General features: G+C 42.1%; 1 protein-coding gene across 1 annotated transcript in view; it reads right to left on the bottom strand.

Annotated features, from left to right (window-relative positions):
• The window catches only part of ZNF704 (zinc finger protein 704), an 89,172-nt gene extending 67,374 nt beyond the window's left edge, over positions 1–21,798 (bottom strand). Inside the window, exons 1-2 of the mRNA XM_034068780.1 lie at positions 21,521–21,798; positions 5,781–6,028 (exon numbers count right to left, since the gene is read on the bottom strand). Of these exons, the coding sequence (XP_033924671.1) occupies positions 5,781–6,028; positions 21,521–21,769 (497 nt within the window). The 5' untranslated portion in view covers positions 21,770–21,798. The remainder of the gene's footprint in view (positions 1–5,780; positions 6,029–21,520) is intronic.
• Between the last annotated feature and the right edge of the window lie 268 nt (positions 21,799–22,066).

The raw sequence follows: 22,066 nt of genomic DNA, 5'->3' as shown, positions 1-22,066 counted from the left end.
TCAAAATGTGTTAACAGATTCTCTCACTACTCTTTGGGGAAGCCTCTTTTTCCCATGAACAGTTAGATCCCAGAAGGCACCACACCTTTTTGCAGCAGGCCATGATGAGCAACATGAAACATAATGAAGTTGTAATGAGTGCTTGGATGAAATCCAATCAAGCTGCACACATATTTAGCTAAAGTTTAGCATAACAAAGCAACAATTTACTACTTCAATAATCAGCTGGTGTGGATATTTGGAGAAGCTGCTTTTAGATGCATATTGCCAAACACCAACATTTCTACAGAAGCCCTGAAATACAGGAATGATCCTGGGAGTAATTCTCATTACAAGATAAACATCTGTTTTCAAAGTTTCTAACTACCTTGGATGCACAGAAAATAAAATTTAAGAAACAGGAGCACTCAAATTATAGGATGGTGAAAAAACTTGGAGAAAACCTCACACCCCAATTAAGTGCTTTGGGGCTAGAAGGAAAAGCTGGAGAGCTCAGAAGCTTGCAGAGCTACAGTCACTAAATGTGAAGCACAGCCTGGTTTCTCAGCATTTTGTTGGCACCCAGTTTGACTTAAAAACTTCGGCAGCCAACAAATAGTTGATGACTTCTAAAGCTGCCCCACCAACCTCTCTGCCAAAATTTCAGAGATATAGAAAAGAAGCTCTCCCAAGGAGAACTGATGAGGCATCTAAAACAGATGGAGAAGCATAACAGAATACAATCTCTGAATAAACACCACCTCTGGATAAACAGAAATGCACAACTTGATCATCAGGTCCTTCCCTCCGCAAGCAGATAGGGAAGTCCCAGTGAGGGTATCACAATCAAGCAGATATTGCTTCTGATCTTGAAGTCAGGCTTCTGGAGAGTTTTGCCTATGAAAATAGGCAAATGTTTCCACTGAAATGCACGGTGCATAATCAATCGTGCCCAGCAGGCCTTACAGATCAACAAACCACTCTAATCAGAAGGCTGCCCAGAGCTGCATTTCTGGAGAGACCAGGCAAGAAAATCATTTAGGGCTGAAAATGCAGCACTGCCTACACTATTTCTTTATAATGATAGTCAGAAAACACAGCTGCAATTAATTTTGCCCCTGTTATCTGTAGCTATGCTTGAAGGACCTAAAGAGGCAATGGGGGAGAGAATTCCTAGATACTTCATTTACTCTAGTTCAATTACTTCACATACTCTTTCATTAAATTATATATAAATAGGTAAAGTATAGGTAAGTGAATAAAAATTAATTTCACCATAATAAGCAACTTTCTATATGTATAAAAGAAACAGAAGACAGCAATATCCAATATATTACCACCAAGGTAAATGTCACAGCTCAATAGCAGTGAACCAGAAGAGCACAGGAATCAGAAGGTTTTATTGCACAACAGCTGTTTTCACCCTATAGAAAGTGCTTAAGCAGCTCAGGTTTAGCTTTGGCTTGTCCTTTAAGAACAGAAACTTAATGTAGAAAAAGGCAGTTGGTATGTTTGTATTTCTTTTTCAGAGGAAGTTTTTTTTTCAGAGGAGATAGGGCCCAGGAGGACTGGGGGAAAGGAAAACGTCGTGGCAGGGGATAATAAAAAATTCACACTATTTTGAGGTCATCTAGCAAAAACTTCATAAAAGCACAACTATTCAAATACTTTCACCCACCAGAGAGGTAGAAGTGATGGCTGCCTAGCTCCTTCTTTAATCCTCATAACCTTTTGGGTGTTTCCAGTCCTGGAAAGGACAACACATCTGACACTAATGCATAAAAGTTTTGAAGAGTGGTTGAAATACTTGTGTCTAAAAGGACCTTTAACCCCGTCACCATTTCCTGACAATTATCCTCATATTTTACTAAAAAAAAAAAAAAAAAAAAAAAAGAAATTTCACCCTTTGCTCTCCATCTCCCACTCTTACAACCTCACCCTCCAAGAGGCAGAAGTCATTCCCTGCATGCCTGGTCTGCACTGTGTCCCTGCATCATGTCTCACAAGCACCACATCAGCAGCCCAGGCTTTTCCCCATTTTCTTGCTGACTTGCTGTGGGAGTGTGTGTTGTGGTAAGTAACTGATGAAAATACGAATGAGCAAAGAGCTCTGCGAACTCCACACTGCTGCCTACTGGGAACATCATCTTTGGTTACATCTGACCTCTACAGATGTAGCTGTTCAGAACACTGGTAGACCTGTGCTTGCTTCTGCCCTCAAGACAAGGCGATTAGTCCCTGCGGGACACCACTTTCATTTTAGTAAATGACCTTTCACTACTCAGATCCTAGGGATCTGGGCTGTGTTTGATTGCTCATGTTTGAACTGGAGGTCAGTATAAAGTGTACTCTGTCATAGCGATAACATCTCAACTCCCAAGAGAGAATTGCAGTTTACAGTTGAGTGGTCAGATTCCCTTCTCCAAGACAGCAGTCCTTCATGCACGAAAACTACCAACAGATTAAAACTTTAGAAGGCAAGTAAGGAATTCAAATTTTCTTATTATATTAAATAATTTGTCTACTCAAGCTGAACAGTTTCATTTAGGCTTATCTGAGTTTCAGAAGTAGGAAAGTTATTGAACGCATATAAATTTTGTTCAAAATGCCCAAATGAAGAAATCTGAAAAGATGAAATGCTGTTAATCTCTTGTTTTATTTTTGCATTCCAAAACATAAAAATGAGTAAAAAAAAAAAGTCAAGGTCTCCTATTTTACTCCAAAAGACACTTCCAGTACAGTAAATAATGCAGAGAGAAAAATTGGCAATACTTTCTCAAAATTAAATAGAAGATGTAAACAATGAACTTTAAAAAGCAATTTAATTTTAATGTTAAAATTCTCCTGCATGCAATAAAATATTTATTTCAGGTCTGCCACATTTAGCCTGACACTATTACTTAAAAGAGCTGCCCTATGAAACACCTTGAATACATCAAGACTTTGATGGTTAAGATACCTCCTTTGAACACCAAATACCCCTGTTCAGATCCATGCTCCAAATGCAACAACAGAAGAACCAGAATGCACACCACACCCCAGGCAAGCATGTAACTGTTGGGCTATTACCGAGTATGGACCTACCCCTTCTCTCCAGATATTACTGACACACATTTTAAACTGTCCATGTTCCTGTTAGTGTCCTCTTCTCCTGCATAACAACACAAGAGGGCCAGCAGTCTGTCCCTGCTCTACAGTTCCACCTACTGTAATTTTAGCACACCTGAAACACCAGGTACTTGGTTAAGGTATTTTCACATTTCTAAAATTTCAGAATCTGCAAGCAATAATGAAAGCCCTGTGGCTGAATGCCTCCAAAGAACATTTATTATGCTGGCACTTTCTGAACTGTTAGTTATTTTGGATACAGTGCTTCAGAATGATTTTCATTCTTATTCATTGACACCCTTAAAAAACAGATAAGATCTCATTTTGTGGTCAGTGAAGTATACTCATCCATGCTACCAAGTCTTTTGCAGCCAGTTTTTCAGAGGTCTTATACTCATATGCCCTTGCAGAATCCTTACTGCAGTATGATAACCTTCTGTCTCAAAATCACATATTGTCCTGGGTTTAGCAGGACACTGCAGAATTTACCCTTTACTTTGGCATCTGAAGAGAAGTGGGTAACCTCAGCTCCACTAATGATTTAAAACAACAAATAGCAAGTTTCATTTCCACAGCATTTTTCTACTTCATTAACAATAGCTGGGAGGGTTTTTTTTTGTAAAAAGTGCGAATGCAGCAATAAGAAACTGAAGGTCATATTAAACCCTTTATTTCTTCCATGTTTTTGTAAACATCATCTAATTAATTCAAGATGACCTTCCACGATTGGATATGACAAATCTGAGAAGGCATATGGATGTTCTCATCAAAGCAGAGGACAGCCGACCCAACAAGTCCTGCCAGGAGGCGAAGGGAGAAGGAATTCATCTCTAGGGAACACATAACTCCATCAAAACAGTCCTAGACAGAAGACTGGAAGCAGCTTCTAAGGAGGCAGGAGAACACTGAATGAGTTGAATGTGTGGACAAATGGCACAATATCTCACCTCAGATTAAAAGTTAAACTTAAACTTGTCTGCGAAACTGTAGCAAGAGTGACAGAAATGTTTATCATGCTATTCAATCTAGACTCCAGGTTTGTTTTCTACTTCATTTTCTAATTCTGCTAATGTAGCAGCTCAACCTGTATGTCTGAAAATATGTAACAACATAATATGTTAATTTGTCTGTTCCAAACAAAATATGGAAACAAAGAACAATTTTAGAAGACAACTTTACATGTGACATTAAATTATTTCCTAAAATTTTAAGCATCCTAAACTCACAACTGGTGTCACAATTAGTCTTAAAAAGGCATTAAAGATGTTCATCCTATTTTTCACCTTGTTTGGGAAAAAATATCCATCCTCCAAGGATGGATATTTTACAGTTACAGGACAGGGGAGATCAACCACTTCTTGAAGTGGATTATCTGCATGAAGCAACACAAAAAGGCACTTAAATCCCGTACTTCAGCCGCCTGAATTGTAAAATGGGAATTCTAATATGCGGTTTGAGCAGGAAGTTGGACTAGGTGATTTCCTGAGGTCCCTGCTAACCTGAATTTTCTGATGTTCCTACTTGCTTAGAGATACTTAAGGATAACGGTGAAAGACACTCAGCCATTACAGGGTTTATTACTGGTGAAAATCTCAAGGAAGTATCATAACATTTTCAAGTTTTTAATGCACAGTTTTTTACTAGATACATATGGGGGGAAAATGGTGTCAAAATGCTCATGAACTTTGTGGTTATCACAAGTGTCATCTATGAGAGCAAGAGGAAAACAACAGTCATCCTGTCCTGGGTAATGTGACAGAACCTGCTGGTTTATGTTGGTTTTTAGATAGCAAGCAAACCAAAAAACAACAAAGCATCCGGTATTTTTTAAGTGACAATATAAACTCAGAAGGTGTTTCACTGAACACTATGTGCAAGTCAACTCACCAGGCAGGTGAAGGAAAAAAAATCTCTGTAGATAGACTGATGGCAACACCAAATCATGAACAACAAAAAGAAACAGCACCTCTCATCTTGCAACATAGAATACCCGATTTGTCGTCATTTTCCTCACCGTGAATAGAAGTGAATCTGTTTAGCATTACTGGATATGGTGTTTTTTATACTAATGTTCAGCATTTCCTAGAGGAGCCATTCCTTTTCTTTCTCAAAGGAGTGAAGTCCTTGCCCAAAATGCAAGATTCTTTAGATTACTGAGATTCTCAAGATTATGACCCAGCTGTATATGACCGTATACCAGGATGCAATGGAACTTAAGATACTACGTTCCCTCTATGCAGTGTAAGTCACATCCATGACTATAAACTGGCTGCAGGTATGATACTAAAAAATAATAATTAAAAAAATGGTATCAGGTAGGATGATTCTGCATCTAATTTAGAAGATTACATCTTGGGGTGAAGCTGGGTCAACAATCTCTTTCTGTTAAGACATCCTCTTCTGAGAGTAACTCAGCTGCATCACATTCTAAAGGCAAAAACACTGCAAAAGCGATACAAAATCCTACACTGCAGATGGCCTCAGTTTCTGCTAGAACTGCTTTCAATTTTCTAGCTGATCTCTCAAATAGTGGAGTTGTGATTGATTTTGGACTGCTTGGACACAAATACTTGTCTTACTATTTCACAGTATTGCTTACCAAACTTACCTCTAACATCCCATTAAAAACAAAACATTAAAATGGCAAGCAGAAAAAAAATTAAACAAAACACAAAAACCCCAGCTGTCCTTACCTTGCTGGAGGCACATCAATATTTGAAGAAACAACCTTGCGCTTCTGTTCCAGAAGGCAAACAGAACGAGTGTTTTCCTTCTCATACTCATGAGCTCTGTTTGGTTTTTTGGTCTCTGCTGTTTTTAAATCTTCCTCCTTTGTGGTGAACAGGAGAAACTGTTGGTCTGGCAGTTTTTGACCGACGTCATATTTTACATCTTCCTGTTGAAATGCAGGAAAGGTCATTTCACGCTTGATGCTGGCTGCCTGTAAAATTGAAAGCAATTATTAAATTTTCCTCTAAATCTCCCAAAATGTTGGGGGGGGGGGTGTGTGGACACACACGACACATGACCCAATACCCACAGGCATTTACTTCTAATTAGTTCTTTGAATCAGAGAATACTATTTCTTTGCCCTTCATAAAGTCTAAACCTGCCATTAATTTCTCAACAGTGTTGAAGACTATGCAGAAAAATAAGCATTTTCCATTTGATAAAGCAGTTACCTCTTATTGTCAAATCAAAAAGGTATTTGAAGTATCAGAAACCACAGAATATATACATTAAATGTATACACATCTGTGCTGCATAACTACACAAAATAAACGCCAGCTGCCCTTCTCCTAAAATTCCAGGAAAAAGTCAGAATCCAGATAAAAGGCAATAAAGCAAGCAAAGCTCTTCTGCCAGTCACTTACTGGATTCTTTAACAGCTGCATTTGTAAATAAGGGTTTCTCCAAGAGCAGAAAAATTATTCACTATGATCCAACTCAGGTGCCAGAAGGCAAAGGGGAGGAAGTTGCCGGCTGGATATCCATGAGGAGCCCATCCAGCAATGAGGAGCACAGACACAGACGGGAGCAGTGTCAAGTTGTCTCTTTGGCTGCCAGCACTTTCCAGATATTCAGGGCTGCTGCTTCCCATAAGCAGAGACTTCCTTAGCAAACAGGTATCTTAACAAATACACTACCTCTCTGGAATACAATGCATTGGTGTTTATACACTAAACTGTTGCAAGGTTGCAGTGAAGAGCATGGAAAACCAACAGAACCAAGCCACTCCGTCTTCCCAGCAAGCAAAACAAAGCCCAGGACCTAAACTTTTCTCTGGAATGCCATTCCCTGGCAAACTATGCTGAGATAGGTCACAGGGACAGACTATCTCACAGACTGTCATGAGTCTCTCATTCTGCTGTACAGCAGCCAAACTTCTCCAGACCCTCAGCCTGCTAGCTTCCTCAAGTCCCTGCCTACCAGAAACACCTGCTAACAGAGTTATTTCTAGATAACTGTGCTTTTAAGAACAGAAGCTTTAACTGCTAACTTGTGGTAAGTCCAAGAGATGCACCAGGGAGGCAATCCAAACAGCCACACAAAATGCGACCCCACAAAATAGATGCTTGTCCCACCATGAGCAGAGGTACTTCCATGACACATGCCACATCTTGGAGAAGTCCAGACACCTAGGACTTGCAAACTGGATTCACAGATGCTTGTAAATTATTGCTGATCTTTACAGTGGAGAGATCGAGGACGTGTTGTCCTCAGAAAGTACCCCAATCAATAAGCTGAAATTCCCTATGTAAACTCTTCCCCTGTACTCTTTTACATCATCCAAAAGTTAATCAATATATGTGCATATGTTTACACATAAAAATACCTAAAATATAGTCCTCTCTCCATATACCTCCCTGTTTACAGTTTTCAGACCTTAGCAGGTATAAAAACAGCACAAGCAATTTTAAGTTCACAGGAAAGACAACCTTGCCAAGTTAATTTTGTTTTGTTCAGTAAAGTATGTAACTCTGCTAACCTATAAATACTTCAGACCAATTGTCTTATTCTAGTGTTTCCACAGAAGGGCTTTTAGCCATTGCTTAAAGAACAAAACTAGAATTGTTCCTTTATGAATGTAAATAGTAGAATTAGTCATTTTACACATCTTCACACACAAACAGATGACACATTACCAAGAAAATCTGCCTGGAAGACAAAACAATCAGCATGTGATCACACAGAATTAGGAGAAGACACATAAACAACATAAATTTAATTCTGATTTAAGGATTATGTTATAAAAACATTCCTAGGTTTACAGTAAGCCTGTTTTTTTAGGGTCTGAGGATCTTAGCAGATGCTGAGTTCCCTTCGATTTTCAACAGAATTGACTTAGAAGTGATGCACTAAAGCAAAAAACATCCCTCAAAAAATGAAAATAGCCACATTCTGATATCAAGCCCCTAGAAATTATATAATGCAAATTAAGGTACATCCAAGACTCTAATTCTATCCATTCCATTGCCATATGGTCTTGCATTGCACAACCATGCATCATTTCCTCACTCCCTAGGATTTCCACCTTATCCAGTGCAGAGGACAGTGCTGAGCAGGGCATGAGCAGCTACATGTGCTGTGCATGGCAGGGTACTGGTGCGCACATGTATGAGGCAGGACCCAGCAGTTTCCTCCTTGCTCTGCACAGCCTATAGTGGAGAAAGCCCTGAGAGCACAAGGGCAGCCTCCCTTATTCCCTACTCTCCAATGCCAGACTAAACACAGTATTCATCAGGACAATTTTTTTTTAACCCAATAAAGCCATGATTTTACCAAAGGAAAATAACACCAAACCAAAACAACCAAAAACTCCTCAATTGATGGAACTATAATATTTTAGTCAGTTTCAGCACACATACTGTGCCACACACTATCAAGTTTTCTTTACAGACCTAAACAGTGATGACAAAAGGTTGCAGGGCTCAGACCACAGCTGTACAAATAAAACTTAACTGTAAAGAGCAGAATACTTGTACTATGATACCAGATAACCTATTCATTTATGTCAAAACTATTCACATACAGTTCAAATGCAGTCAAATAAGAGCTTTGTTTTCATATGTCAATATGTCATAATTAACAGACAGCCCCATGTAAGCGTATGGAAGTGAGGAATGACTAAAATCACAGAAGCAAGGTCTTTGGTTGCCAAACAGTCCCAGGTCCACTGGCTAAACTGGCCAGAAACAGCAAAAGACCAAATCCAATGCTTAGACTAACTCTCTCCCACTCCTTCAGTTTTCAACAGATGTTTGGAAATATTAATCTCCTTCTAAACTTTCCCTTGAGAGCAATTGCAGATAAAGAAACATTTCTGCTTTGAAAGCAGGTGATCATGAGAGAAAGCCACGAGTTTCCCTTGGGGGCCACTCTCCTGTGGCATTCTCCTGCTCTACAGACGATTTTTCTGTTTTAATTCATCCGTGTCTACAGGAGCCATTTCCACTTGAGACACCTGCTCGAAATTGAAGAGTACAGGGTCTTTTGCTGGAAACCCAATCACCTACACAAGCAGACATTGATGTGCAGAGTGCCAAAGGCCACAGACTGATCACTTCTTGGCAAACACACTGATTAACCATCAGGACCCTGCTGCTTTCAAGCTCTGCTTCAACATCACTAACAGTTCTGAAAAACATGGACAATTTCCAGTATATTTTTCCCGATAACTGTTCTACAATAACCAATCAGGAATTCTTATTTTTCCCCTGACAGATCCTTCATATTCTTTTAACTACTTTGAGGCTTGTGGTGGTCCTCTAAGTCCATAGCATGTTTCATCAGAAATTCTGTGGAAGGTCTAATCCAAAGAGAAGCAGCCTGTCCTGCAGAGAGCCAGACATTAACACTGTAATGTCAATTTATTTCAGCTTTCTTCAAATACTTCACATTTCTCTCCTTTGTTGTTCTCAAACTCCATTTTTATGCTGTTCCCTTCTGGTTTGGCTTTTGTTACATCTCTGTATTTGCCACCTTATTGCCTTCAGCATCAACTGCTGATAAAAACACATCCAGTTTTTTCCATACGCTTAGATTGTCGCTTATATAAAACCATCCTGTAATAGGCTAACAGTTTTTCTATGCAATTCATTGCATATTTTCACCCTTAAGCCATCAGCAACCTTCAACTTACTTTCAACCGAGTCATTTGCAACCTGCCCTCAGGCAACTGACATCACTTGGAAGTTCAGTCACAGAAACAGGAGTTACAAACCACATCCAAATTTTAAAAACTAGCTTTGTTTCTGTCTGCCGCTAGCCTCATCTGCCTTTGACAACTTTCCTCCATAACCACTTGGGCGAGGGAAACTTTTGCTACATCTCTGCTTGGAAACAACAGCTCAGTATTACCTGCACCTTCCCTGCTGGAGCTCTGCTCTGGCACTGCCCCACACTTGGGGGCTGATCTGGCATTACCTGTTCCACTGCTTTTCAGCAACCACCGGCCTTCCCATCTGGTCTCCTCTGACTTTTCAACACCTAATAGTGCAAACATGTCAAAAACTTCTTCAAAGGCACAAGATGGGTCACAGACTGGAGAGTCATGAAGATGATGAGAGGGCTGGAGCACATCGGCTATGAAGACAGGCTTAGAGAGTTGGGCTTGTTCAGCCTGGAGAAGAGGCTCCAGGGAGACCCTATAAGCATCCTTCCAGTACATAAAGAGGTCTACAAGAAAGCCGGAGAGGGACTTTTTACAAGGGCATGTAGTGATAGGACAAGAGGGAATGTCTTTAAACTGACAGAGGGGAGATTTAGATTAGATATTAGGAAGAATGAGGGTGGTGAGGCATTGGCACAGGTTGCCCAGAGAAGCTGTGGCTGCCCCATCCCTGGCAGTGTTCAAGGACAGGCTGGACAGGGCTTGGAGCAACCTGGTCTAGTGGAAGGTGTCCCTGCCTATGGCAAAGGGGTCAGAACTACATGATCTTAAGGTCACTTGCAGCCCAAACCATTCTATGAATTGCAAGTCCTCAGCCTATGTACAATATTAACACCATGTAACTGTTGAAAAAAACACAGTTCAGGATGAGGACTTATGATTTCCATCTGATTTACTATGTAACCAGTTGGTCTAATTCTATCAAAAAAACCTCTTTTGATTAAACACCAATTAAAAAAAACACCAATAGCTACAAGCCAGTTTAGCACCAGCCAATGTGCTGGGTAACTGTTGGTTTGTATAAACAATTTTTTTGTTCTGACTTTGTGACCAACTCTTTCCATTTTCTGAAATAGATGTAAGCATGCTAAATGTTAGAGACTGCCAATAAACCTTCCATCTGTTAAGAAAACAAAAGTCACAGGATTTTATTTTTTTTCTTTTTAAACAAGGGTTTTGCAATATTTTTATCCACTACAGAACAAACATGCAGCCCAAAAAAAAGGAATCAATATATTCCAGCCTAGTGTATTAACGTAAAACAAGAATTAAGTGTGTATATTTAACATGATACACATTTTAAATGTTCAGCCAAAACAAGAGCTTAATAACTGCAAGGCTCTTTTCAGGCCAGCCTGAACAGTTAGGCTATGCTCTAGGGACAGGGATAAGCCACGTTTCTGAACAAGAGAGAAATCAGGAGTAAAGTTCACAGCAAAATATGACAAGCAGCAATGAGAAAGACTGAACTTATTACCAAGATAATATCATGCAAGTAAAAAATATTTAAATTAAACCCACAGATCGGCAAATGTTCTTGTTTATTCTTACTACTTTGTACAGTATTTCCAGTTCAAGTTCCCACAACAGAGGCTTTTTTCTGTAAAAAGGCTCTAATTTTTACCATCCCAAACTGGCGTCCTCACTGGAAGGAAAGAATGCACTGAATTTTCATTTTGCCAGAAATCTCTATTCATACTGGAATACAGAGATAAGACAGATTCTCGTAATGAAGCTTGGAAATAATCTGCCCTGAATTTCAATGTATTATTACATTTTAGAGTATACTTTGCATTTAATTACTCGCTTCACTGGCAGTTGCTTATTACACATAAACCATGTCAATCTAATCACTCTAAGCATTTGTAAACTGCTGCTCTGTAATAATACAGAAGATAATGCATTTTAAGGTCATTGTAAGCCTTCTTTATAATGTATAGTATGCACTAATGTACAGTAATGTAGTATTTATTTTCAACGAGGCCAGGACAAAGTCCCTATCTTCACCATTTGACTAAATACACAAAACCACCTGTAGAATATATTTTCTAGTTATTAAAATACAAATTTAAACATTTATGTTGCCTGGATCCACAATACGGTGTAAGGCACCACGGACTGGAGTCGTCTAGAAACTTCAACCCTTTTCATCATCAGGTGTATGTCAATGTTTATGCAGCTAAATACAACTTATCTCCAAAAACTGTGCCCCAGTACCAGCCTAAGGTGCTACTGAAATATACAGCATCTATCCAGATGAATGACAGAAACTTTCAGTCTCACATGTGAAATTCAGTACCCATAGAGATACCTGTTGAATGCCAAATAAAACAATCACCAACTTGTGACATCTGAAATTCCGCACTAACTGGCACAAGAAACATGTGTTATTGAAACTGGACAGAGAGGTGTTACTGAGATTACAGGGGAGACAGTGAGGTACACTGGGAAGCTACAGTCCTTCCCATACACTGTTGTCGGGTCTAAACAAAAATGATTCAGAGATATTTGAGCCTTTCTGTCTCTACAATATGAACATGAAGGGATGATGGTGTTAAAGATCTACTTGCTTTTCTTTTCATTTGCTCAGGGGGTTGGGAACCGTAAGGACAGCAGCAGCTCAAAGCAGAATGGAGAAATACCATCACTTCTATCATCTGATTCAGGATCAAGCAAGTGAGCTCCCCAAAAACCAGACCATGCAAGAGGCAGTGGGGAACTCCCCACACTTTGAAGGAGATTTTGGAAATGCTGACTCACTCTTCCTCAGTAAGAAACACTTGATCAGTTCATGTGCATTTGAAAGCCCTCCTCCTCTGCCTAGACAGAGATATATAGTGCAGTATGTCTGGTAAAAAGAAAAACAAATTAGCTTTACTTTCAAGACTTCTTGCAAATAAGGTACAGATGGGTGTGAGATTTCTAAGGTCAGAAGCAATTGTCTGACTTTGGAAGCAGACAGCTGAGATGAGATGCTTCATATCCTACATCTCTTAAAAGCTTACTGAATGTAAACCTTAACATCCTGGGAATAAAGAGACTTTGCTCTTTCTCATTTGTTTTCATTTTCTTTTTCATGATTGGATTTCAGTGAAATTATATCAAGGTAGTTCACAGATGTATCCAACTGTTGTAACTTTGGAATTAAATAGGCACTGTGAATGACAGCTTAAAGGGGCAGTGCTGATCCCTGAAGCTGAGAGCCTGGAGGAACTATTACAAGATCTGAATCAAACACACACCCTTATCTCATCTACTTGATTCCAAGCTTAGAAGTAGAAAGCATGGTCCTTCAGTGGAGATGAACAAGCAAGGAGCATTGCACTCAGACAAGAGATTCTCCCAAGTCTATGTTTGGCTCCAGACAAAAACATTTAGCAGTTTTCCTGTTCAGAGTGGGAAAGATGCCAAAAAAAAGAGTTTATTTTGGGATCTGACTAAGCAGAGTAATACCACAGAGTTTCATCTCCTTATCCCTGGAAGCAATGGAGTAACTAGCAGAAACCTGCAGAGGCCAAACATGATCTCTTCCTCCTCAGCCACTCTAGAAACCAGCCCTCTATTAAAATACTATAGGGATACAACCACACTGCATGGCAGAAGGGCCTTCACAAAGAACCCAAACAACCAAATGGCTGCTGTCCTCCAAAGGAAAATCTGACTCTTTATGTTTTGCAAAAGCATCAATAAAAAGATCTGTATTTTTATACAAAGTTCAGGCAACAGAAGTTGTTCAGCTTCCTGTCTTCATTAGTTTTGTTGTCAAACAACAAATACCACCCACACGTGTACTTTTTAATACAATGAGACAAATGTCAATGCAATCGTCATTTTTGAAAGTTTGGCACGGTGCCAGAGCAGTGAAAGTGATCCCATCACAGACTGTTCAGTAACAGCGATAACATTAAATTCCTACATGTTCTGTTTGGCAACACACTACAGCAAAAAACAGCAGCACAAGCTCATGAAATTGAAGCTGGTCACCATAGGAGCTCTTTTTACTCACTCTATATTTCCTGTTCAATTTCAGCAAATAAACAAAAACACAATAAGAGTTTCTCTCAGCCTACCACCCTTCTGTAGTCTTTGGACTGGCCTCAAGCAGCAGGAATGGTCAAGCTGCTCATCAGTTGTAGAAATAAGTGATTCAGTAAGTCACTTGGAAGTATCATAAAGCCAACTGTAAACTACTCTCATTCTGAGGGAAAAATAAATAATATAAAAAAGCATAACTGCTCAATCTACAGCAGTATTTACAGAGCAGACACCAACAAGGACCAGTGCATGCTCAAGCAGCAAAGCTCCCACCTTTGAGATGGCCAAGTGGCACAGCTTGAGGCACAGATTTATCCCACAGTCTGCTAAGATCTCTTTGGTGCTCTCATACCACTGAAATCACTAATCTAGCCCTGGAAAACACAAAGTAGGCCTCAAGAGTTCAAAGCTGATCTACAGGACTGTTAGGCTTCTCTGTAACCTTGGGTCAAAAGCGAGGTTGGAAGAGCACAGGGTCAGAAAAGGCAGAGATGGTCTGTTTGTTTGCACTTGTCATAAGACACATTACAAATGTTAATTACCAGACCACAAAAAGCACTTTCTCAATACTTAGTTTTCAGATGCAAAACAATGTCACTTCTATCTTCAAGAAGGAAGACCGAGAGATCTACAGGCTGGTCAGCCTCACCTTGATTCCCAAGAACATGACTGAGCTGCTTATCCAACACACCATTTCCAGGCGTATGAAGGACAATAAAAGCATCATGAGTAGTCAGCATGGATTCACACTTGGCCAGCCTGATGAACTTCTAGGACAAAATGACTGGCCTGGTAGATGAAGGGAGAGCAGTGGATATTTTCTATCTAGACTTCAGGAAGGCTTTTGATGTCATCTCCCAAAACATTTTTATATATCAGGTGTTGATGTATGGACTGAATAAGCAGGCAGTGAAATGTTTGGAACCTGGCTGAATGGACACGCCAAGAGGGTGGTGATCAGCAGCACAAAGTGATTAATGATGGTATAACCCAAGAGTCAATACTGCATTCAGTCCTGTTCAAAATCTTTGTTACTGATCTGGATGATGAGGAAGAGTACATCCTCAGCAAGTCTGCAGATGACACAAAACTGGGAGGAGTGACTGATACACCAGACAGTCACACTGCCACCAAGAGAAGCCTTGACAGGTAAGAGAAAAGAGCCAACATGAACCTCCATAAAGTTCAACAAGTAGAAATGTAAAGTCCTGTACCTGGGGAGGAACAATCCTAGGCACCAGTATATGCTACGGACCATCCAGTTGGAAAGCAGTTTTGCAGAAAAGGACCTGAGGTCCTAATAGACACCAAGTTGAACTTGAGCCAGCAATTTGCACTTGTAGCAAGAAGGTGAATGGTGACCTGTGCTGCACCAGGCAAAACTTCTGACAGGAAGTGGAGGGAGATGATTCTGCTCAGCACTAGTGAGGCCACACCTGGAGCACTGCATCCAGTACTGAGATCCCAACACAGGAGAGACAGGAACATACTGGAGAGAGGCCAGTAAAGGGCCAGCAGGATGATGAAAGGGCTGAAACATCAATCCTATGAGGAGAGACAGAGTGAGCTGGGACTGTTCAGCCTGGAGAAAAGGTGGCTCAGGGGGATCTTACAAATGTCTATAACTACCTGAAGGGAGGGTACAAAGAAGACAGGACTGGGCTCTTGTCAATGGTGCCCAGTGACAGGATCAGAGGCAATGGACACACAATGAAACACAGGAGGTTCCCTCTGAACATCAGGAAACACTTTCTCACTGTGAGGGTGACTAAGCACTGGCTCAGGTTGTGGAGTCTCCATCCTTGGAAATACTCCAAAACCAAGTGGACATGTTCCTGTGCAACTGGCTCTTGGTGGTCCTGCTTGGGCAGGAGGGTTAGACTAGGTAACTCTCAGAGGTTCCTTCTCACCTCAACCATTGTGATAAAGACTGAGTAGCACATCTCCACGCACCAGCACAGACTGCATATCTGAAGGCAGCCAACTGATCATTCTCAACTGAACTCATTCTAGACTGAAACCAGTCTAGCAAATAAGGATCAAAACTGTTCATGGCTACACTGCACCTTTTTATTCTCACATAGTTACAGTTTTGGAATACAATTCCTTTTAAGGGAAAAGTGGTTATGCTTGCTCCATGTCTAAAAAAACCAACAACAAATCACATCAAAGATCCTCAGCAAATTACTCCCATTCATTCTTTATTATGGGAGAGTTAAGAAAAAAAACCATCTTGCAAGCCCAAGACCCTGAGCTCTACCCCCAGTAATCCACACTACATATAAACTTTTTTAATTTTAATGTTTAATTTTAATCAAATTTAATTTTAATTTTTAATTAATTAATTTTAATAAGAAAAAAAGAAATCCCAAGTCTAGTTGTGCTGTTTCCACAAGAACTCCACCAGCCAGGTTTTCACTCAAGGTCTGTAAGAAACAAAATTAAGTCTGAAATTTAAAAATTAATTCAGTTTATCTATTTACAAAAACATGGCTAAACTGCTGGTATTCATCTACCTCTCTTGCCTCCCCCTTTAGTTGTTCCCCAGAGTCCACCAGTATCCATTTGTTATCTCTTGTGTTACTCTTCAACAAGATCATGCTTGCTCTGAGTTTGTATGCAGCCTAGACTAACAGCCTAGACTAACAGGATCCGAGATGTGAACATGAGTGCTGGTGTTCTAGTAACTAGCAGTATTTATAAAAATATACCATTATCAATCTGAGAGGAAACATTTCAGTTTACTCTTAGGTTAGCATACAAGATCCTAGTGTGCCTTAGAGATCTCTCTACCACTAAGCAAATCTGGTACTTGAAGTTTGCATTTTGCTTTTTGCAAGTTGCCTGTAAAAATGTATTTGCACACACACACACACACAAATTAAATAGCACTTTGATAGTCAAGCAAAAACCAAAAAGTATGTTTTGCCCAAGACGAGCCTGTAGTCCATTCAAACAGTAAAGCTGAAGCTGAAAGTCTGATTGAAAGGACAACAATGAATTCATCATACCTGGTGTTAGAATGCGAAGAGCAAAGGAGCATAGTGAATTCAATCCAGCCAAGCAACTCATGTAAAAAATAGGCAACTGATTTCTACCAGACAAACTCTGATGATTCTTCTACATCCTACATATTACACAGATGTCTCTATCTTAAAAAGAAATTAATTAAAAAAAATATCCAACCCAAAGCAAACCAAACCACAAAAATGTCCAAAAGCATATTTTTTCCTGGATTAACCTAGACTCCCTACCAGAACCTACCACCCCCCTCTGAAACCTCTGGCACAGTGTTCAGAATGCTCATGAAGTTGACACCTTGCTTATGCAGCTTGGGCTTTCATATTCCCCCTGCATCGCAGCACAGCTATCTGGGCCCTTAGTTTCCAGACTATTAATCTGCTAATTTCCCATGATCCTGAGAGCTGCATATCTGCAAGAACAAATCCATTTCCAGGAAATTCATCCTTCTGAACCACCAAGAAGTGCTCACACACAAGACAATATCTGAAATGGGTAATTTCATGGCTGCATATGGTAAGGTAAGAGCAGAGACCTTGGCAACATAGTGCCTGAGGAACAGGAGCAGTCCCCATAGCCAGCTAGATTAGAAACATCCTGCATTCATACTCTGAACCTGCGGACAGCAACTGCACTGGACATAAAGTGGCAGATCACCTGGGCTAAACAGAAGAAAGCACTAAGTCCTTTACTATTTATAACGGTATAGAAAACACTGCAACATGCTGGCAAGTTATCACAAGCCTGTGTCATTACTAGCCCAAATCCTCAATCACAGCGCTCCAGTGGTTTACAGGCAAATTAGTGTAATTCTGCTACTTGCACTGGGGTTTGCTTATAAGTACCAGATAAATTCAGCATCACAGACCACTGATGGACCCTACTTCAAAACCTTTTCTCCATATCACCAAACTCAGCAGTTTCCATGGAATGAATTAACCCCAGCACAGTACTAATGTGGCTGCTTGTGGTATCTAAATTAAGCTCTATACAAAAGATGAAATAAACAGGACTGAAAATTAATCCACGCTTCAAGACTAAGTACTGATAATTAGGCTATTTACTCTTTTTCATATAATTTCAAATGGTTGGAAATCTAGCTGTAGCTAAAGCAGCAATATGGGTTGCACAGATAGAATTTCACGTGCAAACTAAGTCTGTATAATCAGCACATTAGTATTACTTGTTTCCCTATGCAGATGAATGAACTAGTATCTGATACAGTAAGAAATCCCAGCACATCTCAACAAGGCTTTACAGGCTCTGAAAGAGTCTCTGGATATCTCCTGCCATTGCCCACCAGCTATGCACAGAATGCTCATGCTTCTTCCAGCATCGCGTTAGAATAGCAGGGGGAAGGAGAGCAACAAAAGTTTTCTCCAGTGTCCTCCACCTGGACATATATGTGTTTACAGCAATATAAAGAAGCAACTTTTGTATCTTTCCCATGACCAGCAGTCTCTCTTACCCACTTTCATGTGGTATCTGTTCTCTCCTTCCAGGACTTTAGATATTGGAGAAGTAACATTTGTCTTTATGAAGCACTTCTTCCTCTCTATCCTCATGCTTAAAAGTGAGGGTCAAAACCAGACTACCAGTGGTGCAACCAATACCATGGACTTCTTTCTGCTGGAGGCAACACAGCTGTGCCCTGATGGTGCTGGTACTTTCTTCATCTTAACTATTCTCAGGTACTTTAAAAAAATATTAATTCCCTTGCAGGCCCTATGATGCATTCATCCACATATGGAAGTGACTTTGTGAGGAGCCCATGAAATCTCTAGCTTTAAAATTCTGTTCCACTCAAGGGCACTGACATTTAGTGCATGTGTGCATCACTTGTATCAATACCACATCCCAAATCATTGTGTGCTGGTTTTTAATTGCATTATCTGGATAGCAAAACCAGCACCCAGACCATATTGCTTCCAAGTGTGATTAAATTCTGAAGTTCTTCAGGATGTCTCTTGTTCTGAAGGGTACTGAATGCTGCAATCATTTATGCCCTCTCTCAGCAGCAGACACCCTGTGATTTCCCTCTGCACCCACACCCCAACTTGGAAGGCCAGGCACAGGAGTCAAACACTGCTAACTCCAGGCCAGCTCTCTATGTGGCAGGAATCCTGTTTGACAAATCACAGCCAGATCATGCTAGTCCCATTACTCTCCTGCAGCTCTTGGAACAACCTTAGATTAAACATTATGTACTTCTACACTAACAACCCCTAGAGAAATATAGAGAAACCAAAGACAGTTTCTTTAAAGTATTAAATTTTAACAGTTTTCTTATTTTATAGTACTCAAAAGTATACAGAGAAAACAACACACAAGCAGGTCATGATGATTAGAAATATTCACCTAAAGAGGGCAAATACCTGCACCTGTTAACCAAAGATGACTTGAGCATTTATTAGGTACACTAGAAGTATCTTAATATACTCATCTATGAGGCAGATTCACTGTCCAGGGAAGTAAATACATGCAAGCACGGTGTTCTTTTATGCACATATAGTCTTAAGTGCAAAGCAGAAATACCAGCAACCTTTAATACAAGTATTAACAGAGATCAGGGTTGGTCTAGTAGTACTGCTATGCTCCCCTTGGGGTCTTCCCTGTAATCTCATTAAAAGGGAAAAAAAACCCAAACCAAAACAAAACTGAAACCAACCAACCAACAGAAAAATCCCTAAAGTAAAGCAGCAGTGAAAGTACAAGTTATCCCCATATTGCTTCAGAAAAGGTTTGTCACAGCAGTGGCAGGATATATATATATATATGTATATATATATATATAACTCTTCAAAGAGGGCTGACAAAGAGAACAGTATACTCCAATAACCCATGTTAAATACAGTTTATACCAATGTAATCCAGTTAATATTTCATATTATTGTGCTCCATTTGATAATTTCATACTTTTTTCCTATTAGGTACACATGAGAAGTTTCTCTAAGCCTCCTTTACCACCTAGCATTTCCACGGAATGGGAAGACTGATGGAACAAGAAGCCCATTGCGATGCCCTTCATCCTTAGGCTACCAATAAAGTGTCGAAAGGTTTTGCAGCAACAAAATTGTCCCAGCCAGTGGGGCCTCAGCACAGACAGTTTGACACAGCCAGACCATAACCACATCGCATGGCCTTTGACAGACTCACCGAAGAGCTACACTCACAGGTTACAGCAAGCCAACTGGGACAGATTTATCCTGCCACTGCCATAACAAACTTGTTCTGAAGCAATACGGGGATAACTTGTACTTCTGCTGCTGCTTTAATTTAGGGATTCTTCTGTTGGTTGTTTAGTTTCAGTTTTATTTGGTTTGGGGCTTTCTTTTCCTTTTTTTTTCTAGTATGAGATAGCAGTACTACTAGGCCAACACTCATCTCTTCATAGGACCAAGGAATCATAGAATACCACTCTGAAAGGGACCACAAGGATCGTCTAGTCCAACCTAAGCAAAGCATGACCTAGACTAGATGTCCCAGTTCCCTATCCAGCCAAATCTTAAAAGTGGCCGGTGCTGGGGAATCCACCATGTCCCTGGGGAGATTACTGCAATGGCTGATTGTTCTCATTGCTAAAAATTTTCCCCCTGTGCCCAGCCAGAATCTCCCCAGGAGTAACTTGTGCCCATTACCCATCTTTTCAATGTGACTCCTTGTAAAAAAGGAGTCTCTTGTCTTCTTTGTAGCCACCCTTTAAAAACCAGAACATGGTGATTAGGTCTCCCCTGAGCCTCCTTTTCTCAAGGCTGAACAAACCTGGTTCTTGTTAAGTAAGGATCATTATCTACCTTAAAAAAAATAAATAAATAAAATTAAATCCACATGGACACCCTTTAAACTTTTATGCACATTTATTGTTCATAACCCAGTGCACAACTATCACATAAATCCTCCACGGTCCTACCTATACACAAATTGAACCCTACTATCCAGGTTATCCCAAGAGAAAAGTAATTACAGAAAACCCATCATGATAAAATAAGGCCTAGTCTGCAGGATCTCAGCCGGCAACTGTGCTCAGCAGGTTCCTCCAAAACGCACCAAACTCAGCGGGCAGCCCGATCACACTCGGGCCTCTGCACAGTGCTGCTGCATTCAGAAACTTCTCACTCGCCGCCCATCCATGTCTGCTCACCACGGCCACTCTCCCCGTACACCACACACCCGGTGGGCACGACTCGAGTCTTGAAAACCTCCGCCATGGCAAACGGCCAGGTTGCACAACCTCCACCCCCCCCCCCCAGCAGCCCCGCACTTTGCCCAGGAAAGTCTTTACGTTCGGTACTCAAACTCCTCCAGACACCCTACACACGCCGCCTCTGAGCTGCCCGCACCGGCCTCCCCCCCCAGCCCCCGCCGGGCTCCGGAGCTGCCGGGTCGGCCCGCACCGGACACCCGCTTCCCCTGGGACTTGTTGAGCGCAGGCCCGTGCACACCGGCCCCCAGAGCACCCAGCCGCGCGGGGACCGCCGCGCCGACAGCCCGCTCCCAGCACCGCGGACACCCGCAAGCCACCCGGCACGGCGGGACAGAGACTGCCCCCCCGCCCGGCGCAGGCAACCGGCCTGCCCCGCCCCGCCAGCCCGGCACCTCTGTCCTGACCCCTCTACCGGCACCAACATGAGCCGGCCCGGCCCGGGCGGATGCCGCCACCACCCCGCTCCCGTCTCACACCCCCCGCACCCCCCCGGAACGCACCTTGAGGCTCCCGCGGAGGGGACCCTTGCCGTGTCCGGTCACCACTGGGGGGGGACTCCCCAGGCCGCCCTCTTCTTCCTCCTCCTCCTCCTCTACCTCCACCACCACATCCTCGTCTTCGTCCTCCTCCTCCAGGGCAACAGCAGAGCCCTCCCGCCGGGGCGGCCTCCAGGCGCTCTCGGGCTTCGGGAGCCTGCCCGCGTCCGCCTGCGCGGCGACCGGCCCGGCGCTCAGCCGCCGGCTGCCCATGCTGGAGCGCTTGGCCAAGCGCCGCGCCTGCATGGTGCCTCCTCCTCCGCCCGGCTCGGCCCGGCCCGGCCCGGCCCGCCTCGCCTCCCGCCGCGCTCAGCCCCGGCTGCGGGTAGCGGCCCCGCCGCGGGCGCGCAGCGGCAGCGCCGAGCCCCAGGGGCGGCGGCGGCGCTCACCGGGGGGCGGCGGTGGGTGTGTGCGGCGGGCGCGGCGAGGCCATGGGGGCCCGCGGGCGCGGCGAAGCGGGCCCGGTGGCGGCGCGGCCGCCCCGCCGCTCGCCCACCTGCTCCAGCCGCC

Source organism: Melopsittacus undulatus, chromosome 1 (genome assembly GCF_012275295.1).
Source record: "Melopsittacus undulatus isolate bMelUnd1 chromosome 1, bMelUnd1.mat.Z, whole genome shotgun sequence".
Taxonomy (NCBI): Eukaryota; Metazoa; Chordata; class Aves; order Psittaciformes; family Psittaculidae; genus Melopsittacus; species Melopsittacus undulatus.
This window is presented reverse-complemented; position numbering and strand designations above follow the sequence as displayed.